Genomic DNA, 13271 nt, shown 5'->3' with positions numbered 1-13271 from the left:
ACAAATAAATGGATTGATTAGAAGACTTAATATCATTAGGCTGTCAGTATAACCCAAAGCAATCTACAAATTCAGTGCAATCTCTATCAAAATTTCAATGACATATTTCGCAGAAGTACAAAAATCCATCCTAAAATTCATATGAAATCTCAAGGGACCCCAAATAGCCTAAACAATCTTGAAAAATAAGAACAGAGTTGAAGGTCTCACACTTCAACAATATAATGGACTTTGGGGACTTGAGGGGAAGGGTGGGAGTAGGGCGAGGGATAAAAGACAACAAATAGGGTGCATTGCATACAGCTGAGGTGATAGGTGTATCAAAACCTCACAAATCAGCGCTAAAGAACTTACTCATGTAACCAAATACTACCTGTACCCCAATAACCTATGGAAAAATAAAAAATAAAAGTTACCACAAAGTTACAGTAATCAAAACAGTGTGGTATTGACATAAAGACAGACATATAAATCAATGGAACAGAATAAAGGGCCCAGAAATAAATCCTCACATATATGGTCAAATGATTTTCAACAAGAGTGTCAAGACCATTTCATGTGGAAAGAACAGTCTTTTCAACAAATAGTGTTGGATATCTACATGCAAAAAATATATTAATGTTGGGCCCTTACCTTAGAGTACATGCAAAAATTTACTCCAAAAGGATCAAATACCTACAAATAAAAACTAAAACTATAAAACTCTTAGACTAAAACACAGGAGAAAAGCTTCATGACATTGGACTTGTCAATAATTTCCTGGATATGACACCCAAAGAACAAGCAACAAAATAAAAATAGACACTTCATCAAAATTAAAAACTTTTACCTATCAAAAGACACTATCAATAGTGTAAAAAAGCAATCCATGGAATAGAAGAAAATTTTATAAATCGTATATCTAATAAGGGATTGATGTCCAGAATACATAGAGAACTCCCTACAAGTCAACAACAACAAATCAACCTGATTAAAAAATAAATACAGACCTTGAATAGACATCCCTCAAAGAAGATATACAAATGGCCTATAAGCACATGAAAAGATGCTCAACATCACTAATCATTAGAGAAATGCAAATCAAAACCACAATGAAACAGTACTTCACACCATTTAGATGGCTATTATAAAAAATAGTAACAATAACAAGTTGGCAAGGATGTAGAGAAATGAAAACTCTGGTGTTCTGCTGTTAGGAATAGACAATGGTACAGCTGCTGTAGAAAATAGTAATAATAGCAAATAGGAGCGGTTCCTCAAGAAACTGAAAGTAGAATTACCATAAGATCCAGAAATTCCACTTCTGCTTATATACTCAAAAGAATTGAAATCAAGGACTCAAATACATGTTTGCACACCTTTCTTCATAACAGCATTATTCACAATCGCCAAAATGTAGAAGCCACCCAAGTGTCCATTAATGGTTAAATGAATTTTTTAAATGTTGTATATACATACAATGGAATATTATTCAGCCTTAAAAAGGAAGGACATTTGCTAGCACGTGGATGAAACTTGAAGACATTATGCTAAGTGAAGTAAGTCACAGAAGGACAAACACTTTATGATTCCACTTATATGAGGTACCTAGAGCAGTCAAATTCATAGAGACAAAGTACACTGAGCAAGAGGAGAATAAAGAGTTGGTGTTTAATGGGTTCAGAGTTTTGGTTGGAGAAGATAAAAAAAGTTCTAGAGATGGAAGGTGGTGCCGTTGCACACAATGTGAAGGTACTTAATGTCACATAAATGCATACTTTAAAATGGTTAAGATGGCAAATTTCATGTTAAGTATATTTTATTGCAATAATAAAAGAAAAACCTTACCAGAATGGTAAGAATAATAGCAATTTTTTTTTAGACTAGCAGTTCCAAACCAAGGCACCAAAATGCATTATCGGATATGCCATAAATAATTTGTAACTAAAAACAGCTTCAGAAACAGAGTGAATAACGTAAATGAGAGATGCTACTACTGTAAGAATATCTGTCTTACATTCTTTCGTGTGTGTGTGTGGGTTTTAAGCAAGAGAAAAAGAAGTGGAGTTTGAACAACACTGTATCCAGGTCCAGGCTCACCTATGAAAGTTGCTATATATATGAATATCATCTGATACATTGCTCAGATAGCAAAAATGTTGAGAATTACAGTTCTGGACCACAGAATCAGAGAGTCTTGGGTAGAAGACACTTAAAGAGTCTAGACCAGTCAGCCAACCAATGCCTGAATCTCTTTTACAACATAACAGTGAACTCACTACCTCACTAGGTAGCAGGCTGCACTTGGGGCAGCTATAATGGTTGGAGAGTTCTCCTGATAGGGGTCGAAATCTGCCACCCTAGAGCTCCAACAATCATGGGTATTCTAAGCATTGAGATGGAACAGAACAAGCTGACCCTCTTTCTTAGTGTCAGCACCTTCAACACGGTAAGATATATTATATCGTCCACACACCCTCCTCTAGATTTTTTCCCTCACGCAAGCTATAAACCCTTAGTTCTCTCAGCTTCTGTTTATGTGACCTCACTCTCATTTGTCCACATCCCTCTTAATAGCATAGACAACTCTCATTTTTCACGGACCCTCTGCTGCCCGAATCCCATTTGCACTGCTTCCCTGAGACGCAATGAATATACTGAGGAAGGAACTGCAGAGTCAATGAGCCGATCTGAATGTGTCTGCTAGTAACACGTCGGAAGGCTTTCCCTAAAGCTCCAGGCTCTGCTTTCTGACTTCCTTCTTCCCTATCTTTTTCTTGTTTACAGAGGGCAGAAATCTAACATGGTTTATTTCCACGTGTGTGACTGCAACGTATTATAGAATTTGTTGGTTTGGAATTTTTTTTAACCTGAACAATAACATGATTCAAATAAACAAACTGAGGAGTTTACTCTTTCCCTCCCTTTGGTTGGCTGGTTGTTTAATTTTCCTAACGTTCAGGCTTAGGCTGTTATCAGGGTCCAGTAAGTCTCATCCAACATCTCCAAACCTCAGAGCCCTGTGGACAGCAGACGGCACCCTTTCCCATGACTGCCTAGACACACTCATAGCACACATACCCTAGCGTGTGTGTCCGAGCACTGCTCTAACCACCTTCCCATGCATTCTTTCATTTGTGCCTCATTCCCCACCTCCCTCGGTTAGTAGGCAGACATCTGTCTCCCAAGCTACAGGGGAGGAAACACCCCCACCATGCTTACTTGTCACAGCCACGTGTCGGTTTGCTTTGCCTTCATCTATTACATCCATGACTTCCTCAGGGCTCGACACAAACCGCTCAGTGCACCCCTGGAAGAGAATCAGTTCAGGTTCAACATTAAAAGAGTTGAAAAGCAACGATATTTTGAAAGGCTGGAACATTTTCCTGTTTATCTTCTAGAGGTGCAGATAAATAGAAAAGCTGAAATATCGATCTAACAACTTCTCCTCCTTGCCCAGGGCTTGAATTCTACATTAAAGAGAAGTCTGAGCAAGCCCTAGGAAGTACAGAAGTAAACCAAAAAAAGAATTGTCAAGTTTTCCTAGGTTTCTGAGTACATATTCATACTCAACAGCAACACTTTAAGAAGACAGAAAATCAAAGAAGAAAATCAATGAGAGAAGAAATGGATGAAGTTTTGCTTTGCCTTCTATCTTTATTTATTTACCACGATGGCCGCCAATAATAGATACTTTGATGTTCCACAGATAATGCCATAATAGGCGTTTCAAACTGCAAAGTAAAAACAATTGCACTCAATACCAAAGCCTCTTTAAATGTGAATAATGTTAAATAATAATATCGTAAAGGAAAGATACTATTGAAGAAAATAAATGTCAGCTTTTAAAACCAGATGAATACTAAATTTAAGGAGCCTGATTAAATGCCTATATGCTCTTTACAGATAATATTCTGTGCATCTTATGTAATAATTATTATGACAGAGACTGCAGAGAAATTAATGGCATCACCAATCAAATCTTCCTCATACCTTTACATACGGGACTCTGTTTTTATCTTCATGAACGGCCAAGTTGGTCTTGGATACTACAGAGATGAGAATGACAGCATGCAAAGAAGAAAATAAAAGTTAAAGACTCTATATTGGAGGAAAAATGGAAGTTTGTTACAAAGGACAGGCAAATCTAATCTCTTTGCAATACGCAAGTTTAAGCCTTGGCTGAGAATGAACATATACCCTGAGGGCAACAGAGTATCTCTATAACTTTTCATTAATTCCTGAAGCAGAAGTGTGATAAACCATTTCAACCTCCCCGGACTTTTGTTACAGAACAAATAAAGGACAAGCACTGAGGTTACTTACCATCAAGTAAGTCCCTTATTTTGTCCAAGTAGATCTCAAAATAGGAAACCTAGTTAAAAACAAATTGAGTTGGGAATAGACATGCCACAGTGTATTTCAAAAATACCATTATTAGTACTTATGAAAGCTTTTATCATGCATGGCTAAGAAGAGTAAGAAGAGGGGTTCAAAGTGAAGACTCAGAATCTGGCCAGCTCTACTGGGATTCCCCTGCTTCCTGCTAGCTCTACGCTTCCCTAAGTGTGGACCATTCTCCATCCCCACACATCACAGCTCCCTTTGGTTGTCATTCAGGTGTTCTTAACGTCGTGTGCTAGACACTTACAGGAGGACTCTAGACTTTATGTTAGACAAGCACCAAGCAAGCTTAGAAAACAATCAGTAGGCCTCACCTTATTGCATGATACTGACAGTATCATGAAGGAGCAGGGACTTAGTCCAAATGTTCACATGCAAGAAGCCGGGAGAGGACAAGGGCAGTGTTTTTAGAACTACAAGAGCTCAGAAAGGTAACTGGGCAAGAGCTGGTAACGGTGGCCAGCTCTGGTGCATCCAGGAAAGATCTGAACAAAATGGGACTTGAAAAAAGGTGGTTAGACTGTGAGAAGAAAAGGAGGCCTTCCCATTAGTCTCAAGGCTCAGCTGCAGCACCACCTTCATCAGCATCGCCTAAGAACCTGTTTGAACTGCAGAACCCTGAACCCTACTGCAGTCCTGCTGAATCCAAATCCCAGAAAACAGGACCTAGGAATCTGGTTCTCAATTCCCCAGGCGATTCTTATGCTGGCTGATGTCTGAGACCTGCTTTAACTAAATATGAGGTCTTAGGGACTCAATTTACACATACCAAGACCCTATGCCTCAATTGTCCCATCTGTCACATGAAGCCATAGGGCTTTACGATGTCAAAAATCCCCCTCCAGGATTCTGTACTCTGTTTACATTTGCTTTCTGCCTACCCAATAAACTTATCTGCCCTATGTTCATAAGTTCTTTCGAAATCTAAACAAGGGAATGGGCAGAAAGGAAAACAGTTGTAAAGCTGTAAAGCCGGGATGTGACTACTCAGGTGAAACCTCATCCTTACATCCCAGCTCTGGACCAGTCATGGGGAAGCGGAGACTCTAACCCAGCACTGCTCCCAGTTCCGACTCAGCCCTGATCCATTATTTTTAATGTGCCTCGGTCTGGAACCACCCGACTGGAACCATTCCAGTTACTCTGAGATGTGGGGTCCTAGCTTGAGCCCTGGAATCCGCTGCTGGGCATCTCTCCTGGCTGCCTGTATCCCTAGCAACATCTGCCTGCTTGAACACCTGTCAGACTCCCCTGTGAGTCTGAGGCCCATCTCTCATGGACACATCTATGTGACATTTCAAAGACTCACATCTACAGCTTTGTCTAATCTCTCATGCTGCCACACTCCCCAAATCCTTATGGGTCTGTTTGGCCTCCAATCCTGCACATCTCTAACCCAGCCCTTCCTGCAGCCAACTCAATTCTAGTTCAGTGCATTCTATTTATTTCAGATTTGTCTGATTTTCAATCCATTGTCTATTATTTTTGAGATCTTAAACATGTGGCCTTATTTCCATCGATTACAGAGAAAATTAATTATGTCTTTAAAAAGTCACAAACTAGATACTGGCAAGTCTGGCAATTAGAATCATATTCACATTTAACGTAAGTAGAAACAGGATTCTGATTTTATTAATTTCTGCTTTTGGTGTGTGTGTGAGGGTGGCAATTTTGTTGTTTTGTCATTTCAAATATTTTGTGAGACCAGGCGGAAGAAAAACAGGCATTGTTTGGCATTAAGAAATAACATGTTCAGAAATAAAGTTTAAAACGTCTGTGGGACTCATTTTAAGGAGCAGATTTTCAATATTGCCTTAATCAGTCCTCTTTTTCTTGATTTAGCCTCTCACTACTCAGTTCAAAATACGAAGTAGTCAGCAACTAATTTGCCCACTTATAATTATTATTTATAAAACAAGTAAGCATAACTACAAATGCTACACAGAAATCTGGACTGTAAAATTCAGCCCTAGAGACTAAGAGTGTTGTTCCTCTCCTCCCCCAACTTCATGCTAGGGCTGTTTTTATCTTAATAAGATTCTAACACAAGACCCTATTTTGAGGGCAGTAATTGGTTTAACATCTTATTCCAGGATTATCACATAAGAACCCTGCAGTAGTTTAAGCTATTTAAATGCAAACAGCCCTAAAGAAGCACTAAGCTTCTAAATCTTGATCCCATCAAAGCAACAAGCTTCTGTATCCTTAGATATAAAGAATCTTGGCAAGAAGGAGAAGCAGGCTTTAGCCAACAAAAGGACTCCTAAGGAAAAGTGATTTGCTAGATGTAATTTAGAGTTGGGCAAACAGTTGTTGCCTTCTTTTTATGTCATTTACGAAAGGTATATAGTAGTAAGGGGAGAAGTTTCATACAATTGAAAAGGTATCACATATGCCTAGACCTAGGTCAGACCTAGGGTCAATTCTTAGCTTTATCAATAACTTGCTGTTTAAGTTGGGCCTTCTAACTCCGCGTCTTTTTTTTTTTTCAGACAGAGTCTCTCTCTGTCACCCAAGCTAGAGTGCAGTGGAGCGATCTCAGCTCACAGCAACCTCTGCCTCCTGGGTTCAAGTGATTCTCGTGCCTCAGCCTCCTGAGTAGCTGGGATTATAGGCACACACCACCATGCCTGGCTAATTTTTTTTTTCTTTTTTTAGTTGAGACAGGGTTTCACCATGTTGGCCAGGCTGGTCTCAAACTCCTGACCTCAGGCGATCCACTCGCCTCAACCTCCCAAAGTGCTGGGATTACAGGTGTGAGTCACCGCGCCCGGCCTAACTAACCGTGCATCTTTAAACTTCCGTTTCCTCATCTCTGAACAGATGGGCCTGGTGCACTAAGATCCCAGCCTGAAGGGAAATCTCTTAGCAGATCTGCTCAGCAAGTCTTCTTAGAACTGCCCCTTCTCCCTCCCCAGCCACAGTGGGGGCCCCCAGACAGCATGTGCATCCTGGACACAGCTCATCAGGCAGGGGGGAGCCTATGTAGGCTGGGCCAATGAGTCCCTTCGCAAGGGAATTTGGGGTTGGAAATAAGGGAATGCTGGAGGAGCAGCTGCCATGTTGCCAACCCCTTCTCCCACCAAAAAGAGAGAAGACGCTCCAGAACAAGAGAAAGAAGTCAAGCAAGAGGGCAGAAAAGCAGGCACTGTAACGGATTTGGGGTTTCTTTTGGAGGTGATGACATGCTCAAGAATTAGATAAGGATCATCATTGTACGCTGTTGGGAATATATTAAAAACCATCAATCTATACACTTTTAAAGGGTGAATTTTGCGTTATGTGAACAATATCTCAATTGTTTAAAAAGTTTAAAAAGAAAAAAGAAAAACAGGGCTTAGATTTCCTGCCCTCCACACTTCATCCTCCACAAAATGCCTACTGTCAGATTCTGTCTCTTATAACAATATCCTCTATTTGCTTAAACAAGTGCCTTTCAGTCACTTGCAAAAGAGGTGTTCCAATGAATATATCCTAATAACAAATTTTATTATTAAACAGCTACAGTAAGAGAGTAGAAATCTCTCTTTTAATGTAAATTGAAGTCCATAACAAGTTCTGGTTTAAAACAAAAACAAAATACAAAGAGGAAGATAAAAAGGAGGAGAATTCCTCTTCCCAACATTTCTCAGACTTCTGCTCTGTGACGCTCTGCTCAAAACACAAGTCTGTGATACTCTTAGGGGGAGAAATGTGTCTATATTCAAATAAGCTGGGAAATGTAATCTAATACATGTCCCCTTTGCAGAGCACGTTGAAACTTGTGATAAATTTAACACTGTTCAAGGAAGCACTTTCCCAGCTCATTTGGCCTTATAGCCCTTTTCCCTGCAAGCCCACCATTAATAATACGAGGCACTGTGTTCCACAGAACACACTTTGAGAAATGCTGCCCTAACCCACACACAAACACATTTCAGTCATATCCACGGAGATCCAGAGGATAAAGGGTAGAATTCGGGCAACAATCAAGAAGATTTCCTGCTAAAGAAGGCTTTTGCTTTCATTATCTGGATATTTCAAGCAAACCCTCCAGATACCTGTTAGCCTAGGTCAGTAAGGAAGAGGGCTCTGCTTACCACAAGAATGTAATTTAAATTAGTAAGATCATCTTTTATATCTATTTGAAAGGAGGAGGGATAAGAAACGTTATCTGGGGCCCAGTGTCTTCTCTTGACCAATCAGTAATACATACCTTTATGTGAAATTCCAGGTTCTCATCCATGGAGTAGATATGGTCAAAGATATCATGAGCAATTCGTGGGATGATCCCCATGAGCTGGGGGTCGTGCAGCTTCCCCTAGTGGGTGAAAATACAAACACAGGCCGTTAAAGGGTGCTGGGAGACACAGGAGAGAGAGGAGGAACCATTGCTGGGTTCCTTAGACAGAACCTGGTGGAGCAGGAAGCACCCACGTGTGCCTGCCGGCTCCCTTGGGCATCTACCTGACTTGCCAACAGACCAGAAGTTGGTGGAAAAACTCAATGTGTTCATCTGTTTATCCAGCAGGGGAGCACTTGTGCTGTTAAATTCTGAGGCCCACAGTACTGCCTCCAGCGGCCACTCAAGGCAGCAAATCAGTGTCTATGTGGCTAGTGTGGGGTGAGGAGGAGAAGGGAAAGGGAGCAGGAGAAGGAATGAGAATATATGGGTTTGGGTTTTGAGTATTTACAAACTGACTTGAGCCTGCAGGTCCAAGTAAGGTAATGTCCTTTAATGAAATAACCTTTAGAACTGATTTCCAAAATTTTTCAAAATTTCTAAGAACCTTATTCTGGCAACACTTTCAGTATCATTTAACAGATCAATCAAGAAAATACACTTCATCAATTTCTTTTAAAAATCTGTAGTCCCCAGGCTGAATTGTTCTAAATAAGTTTTAGCTGTGTCTAACACCTAAATCCACGTTTAAGATAGTCTTATATTCTTCTTTCCCCCCTTTTCTACTTTACTCATTTTACCTAAGGGGATGGGGACAGGTAAATTATCCTGCTATTTGGATATTACCAAATCCACTTCTAAGGTCCAGAATTTGCCACCTCTGAAGATTTTAGAAAAGATGCCATAGGATCTGACAGCAACTCCTAATGAAGACTTCCAGAAGCATTTAAAGCAACACACAAGCTCCAGAGAGCCTTTGCCTAAGCCCACCATCAAATAAGCATTTAAGTTCTCATATGAGTTCAACAACCCATCAGTGAACAAACACACGGTCTGCAGGTTTAAAGTGATCAGTGCCAACCGTACACCCAGAGAATTTTCCAGATTTTTTTTTTTTCTTTAGACAAGGTCTCACTCTGTTGCCCAGGCTGAAGCGCTGACTGCAACCTCCACTTCTCAGGCTCAAGTGATCCTCCAACCTCCGCTTCCCTAGTAGCTGGAACTACAGGTGTGCACCACCACACCCGGCTAATTTTTTGTATTTTTTGTAGAGACAAGGTTTTGCCATGTTACCAAGGCTGGTGTCCAACTCCTGAGCTCAAAGTGTCTGCCCACCTTGGCTTCCCAGAGTGCTGAGATTACAGGCATGAGCCACCTCATCCGGCAGTCTGGCTTCCAGCAAAGCTGTCTCATCTGGAAAAATGGGTACTCCTCTGTAATGCCCTTATCTATTAAGAATCTAAATAGTTTGATGTATTGATATTGTTTTTTAGTTTGACTGCATACTTCCTAAAGATAGGGATGGCCAGTGCATGTATATTTCTCCCCATTGCTTACAAAATTTAGTATTTATTACATAGCATTATTGTATAATTTAAGTTAAATAGGATATATAAAGTGCTTAGTGACATGGGACGGGCTCAAATAAATGTTCGTATTATATCACTCAGCTCATAGGAGGTTCTCACGAACAAGTTGTTGGAGTTTATTTCACCTGAAGAGTCTGAAACACATTTCTATCTCTGACAATTAATACATATCTTCGGAAAGAAAACAGTGCCAAATGACAGACTGACAATCTCAGATCTTGATAACTTTTAAACTGTATATTCCATCATAAACATGTAACAAATTAGACAATGGGCCCCCACATGCTCTGAAGCATGGAGATCACCGGCAGGAACAATACCTATGGTGAGAACATCATTTCCGTATTGTCAAATGTCATGACTCCACTCAGCCAATCAAAAGACCTCCCCTACCCAAGCCCTCCAGAGCTTTTTAATAATTGATGATAATCCTTTAGCTTCTCCTCAGTAGCCCACAGCCAGAGAAGAACGACTGATAATCCAAAAATCATTTATAATTGACTCACATCTATTTTCCTATATGCTTTCCCTTTCAATGGATTTATCTCCCCATTGATTCCTGGCTTATACAAGTGCTGACATCCCTTTGTTTGCCTTTGTCAGGGCAAGAACCAAGGCAGAACCAGAGATGAATCTAGGACACTCTCTGCTTTGTGTCTCTCTGAAGTCCTCACCCTAAAATCAATGTGAGAAAAGTGAGTGTTCTCATAATAATGCCTCCCATCCCCACAGGAACAGACGCATACCCAAATCCACTGCAGGCCTAGCAGCTGGCCTGCTTGATCCAGCTCAGATGCTCAAGAGCGGTAAGGGCTTTGTGTGCAGTAAACTAGGCCTGCCGAAACAATCTGCAGGTGTGCGTATGCAGGGGAGGATGTAGGGCATGTGGAGCGTGCCTGTGTGTGTGTGTGTGTCTGTGTGTGTGTGTCGTGTTAGGGGAGCATATGGATGTGTGATGTGTGTGTGGTGTATGTCTGTGTGTGATACATGTGTAGGGTGTGAGGGTTATGTCTGCATGTGTGGGGGCGTGTGATGTACGTGGAGTATTAACATGTATGTGTGATGTGGGGCATATATGTATGTGAGATGGATGTAGGGAATGTGTGCAGGCATGTGCTATAGCGTGAATGTAGGAAGTGTGGCGAGTGTGGGAGTGCTTGTGGCGTGTGGCATTCTGTGGTGTGTGTGTATTGTATATGTGTGATATGTGGTGTCTGTGTCTGTATGACGTATGCGGTGTGTGTGTGTGTGTGTGTATATGGGGGTATGTGTGTGTGTTGTATGTGTATATATGTGGGGTCTGTCGGTATGTGTGCATGTATATGTGGGAGCGTCTGTATGTGGTGTCTGTGTGTGTGTGTATGTGGGGGGTATGCTATACGATGTGTGGTGTGGGGTATATGGTATGTCTGTATGTGTGTATGTCTGTGTGTGTGATGGGGGTGTGGTATATAGTGTGTCATATGCATGTCCATATGTAGGTGTGTGAGGTGTACATCTCTGTATGTTTATGATGTATGTAGGGGTCACATGTGGTATACAGTGTGTAGTGTGTGCTGTGTTTGTGTGTGGTGTGCATATACCTGTGTGTATATGTATGATGTATGTGGAGGGGTGGTATGTGATGTCTGTGTGTGCAAGTGTGTGATGTGTATATGTCTGCGTGTGTATGATGTATGGGGGCATGTGCAGTATGTGTTGTGTGGTGTGTCTGTATGTGTGTGATATATATGTCTGTGTGTGTTTATGATGCATGTGAGGGCCTTGTGTGGTGTGAGGTATGTCTGTGGTATGTATATATCTGTATGTGTATGATGTATGTGGGAGGGTGTGTGGTATGTGGTGTGTGGTGTGTCTGTGTAGGTATATGTGTGATGTGTATATGTTTGTGTGTATGATGTATTTAAGCAGTGTGGTATATGGTGTGTGGTGTGTCTGTGTGTATATTATGCATGTGGTGTGTCTGTGTATATGTGTGTGGTGTGCATATGTCTGTGTGTGTATCCTGTATGTGGGGGGTATGTGGTATATGGTGTGTCTGTGTGTGTATGTGTGTGTGTGTGTGATGTATGTGGGAGGTATGGTGTGTGGTGCATCTGTGTGTGATGTGTCTGTGTATATGTATGTGGTGTGCATATGTCTGTGTGTGTGTACAATGTATGTGGGGTGTGGTATGTGGTGTGTAATATGTCTGTGTGTGATGTGTCTGTGTATATATGTGTGTGGTGTGCATATGTCTGTGTGTGTGTACAGTGTATGTGGGGGATGTATGATATGTGGTGTATGGCGTGTCTGTGTATATATGTGTGTGGTGTGCGTATGTCTGTGTGTGTACAATGTATGTGGGGGTGTATGGTATGTGGTGTATGGTGTGTCTGTGTGTATATGTGGTGTGCGTATGTCTGTGTGTGTGTACAATGTATGTGGGGGGGTGTACGGTATGTGGTGTATGGTATGTCTGTATATATGTGTGTGGTGTGCATATGTCTGTGTGTGTGTATGATATATGTGGGGGGTGGAATGTGGTGTGTGGTGTGTGGTGTGTCTGTGTATGTGTGTATGACAGGTGCTCCTTAGAGGTCTTCACTGCTTCTACACTGACCCTTGCAGATGAGATGTGCAGTCCAGACCCACAATGCACAGTTGCTTCGGGCAGTAAGAAGTGGGAAAACAGCTGAGAGCTATAGAAATTCAGAGACTAGAAGTGTCCCAGATTTCCAGTAATAAATGGGTAATATGGGATGGCTTCCTTGAGGGACACCAAATCTTGAAGAATGAGTAAGTTTAGGAATGGGCAGAGAGGATGTGGGCAGAGAAGGTGAGTGGGAGAACAAGGTACAGGAACTGAGAAAGAACAGTGAAAGTGTATTGTAGCTGAAGGATCAAAGATGAACTTGGGGAGCAAAGAAATCCGCTGCTTCACCACTTGTTTCTCCCGGAAAGCACATAGGAGAAAGATCTTTATAACTGCATCCTGTATAATTTTATCCACAAACTTTTCCCATGGAATGTGATCTTTTAGGAGCACATGTGAAAGAAGAAACAGGACCCAGGCCACCAGCCACTGAACAAGACTCTCTTTGTTCCAACCCCAGTTGCCTCCTTGACCTCCCAAGCAGGGCAAGAGTTTCCTGAAA

The 13271-nt window shown here is 41.3% G+C and overlaps 1 protein-coding gene across 1 annotated transcript in view; it reads right to left on the bottom strand.

Moving 5' to 3' along the window:
* Positions 1-13271, bottom strand: part of LOC105492692 (kinesin family member 5C) — a 154254-nt gene that overhangs the window by 83022 nt on the left and 57961 nt on the right. The window contains exons 4-7 of the mRNA XM_011759927.2: positions 8579-8683; positions 4306-4354; positions 3973-4028; positions 3202-3289 (exon numbers count right to left, since the gene is read on the bottom strand). Of these exons, the coding sequence (XP_011758229.1) occupies positions 3202-3289; positions 3973-4028; positions 4306-4354; positions 8579-8683 (298 nt within the window). The remainder of the gene's footprint in view (positions 1-3201; positions 3290-3972; positions 4029-4305; positions 4355-8578; positions 8684-13271) is intronic.

Source organism: Macaca nemestrina, chromosome 11 (assembly GCF_043159975.1).
Source record: "Macaca nemestrina isolate mMacNem1 chromosome 11, mMacNem.hap1, whole genome shotgun sequence".
NCBI lineage: Eukaryota > Metazoa > Chordata > Mammalia > Primates > Cercopithecidae > Macaca > Macaca nemestrina.
Note: the sequence above shows the minus strand (reverse complement) of the source record. Positions and strands in the feature narration are given on the sequence as shown.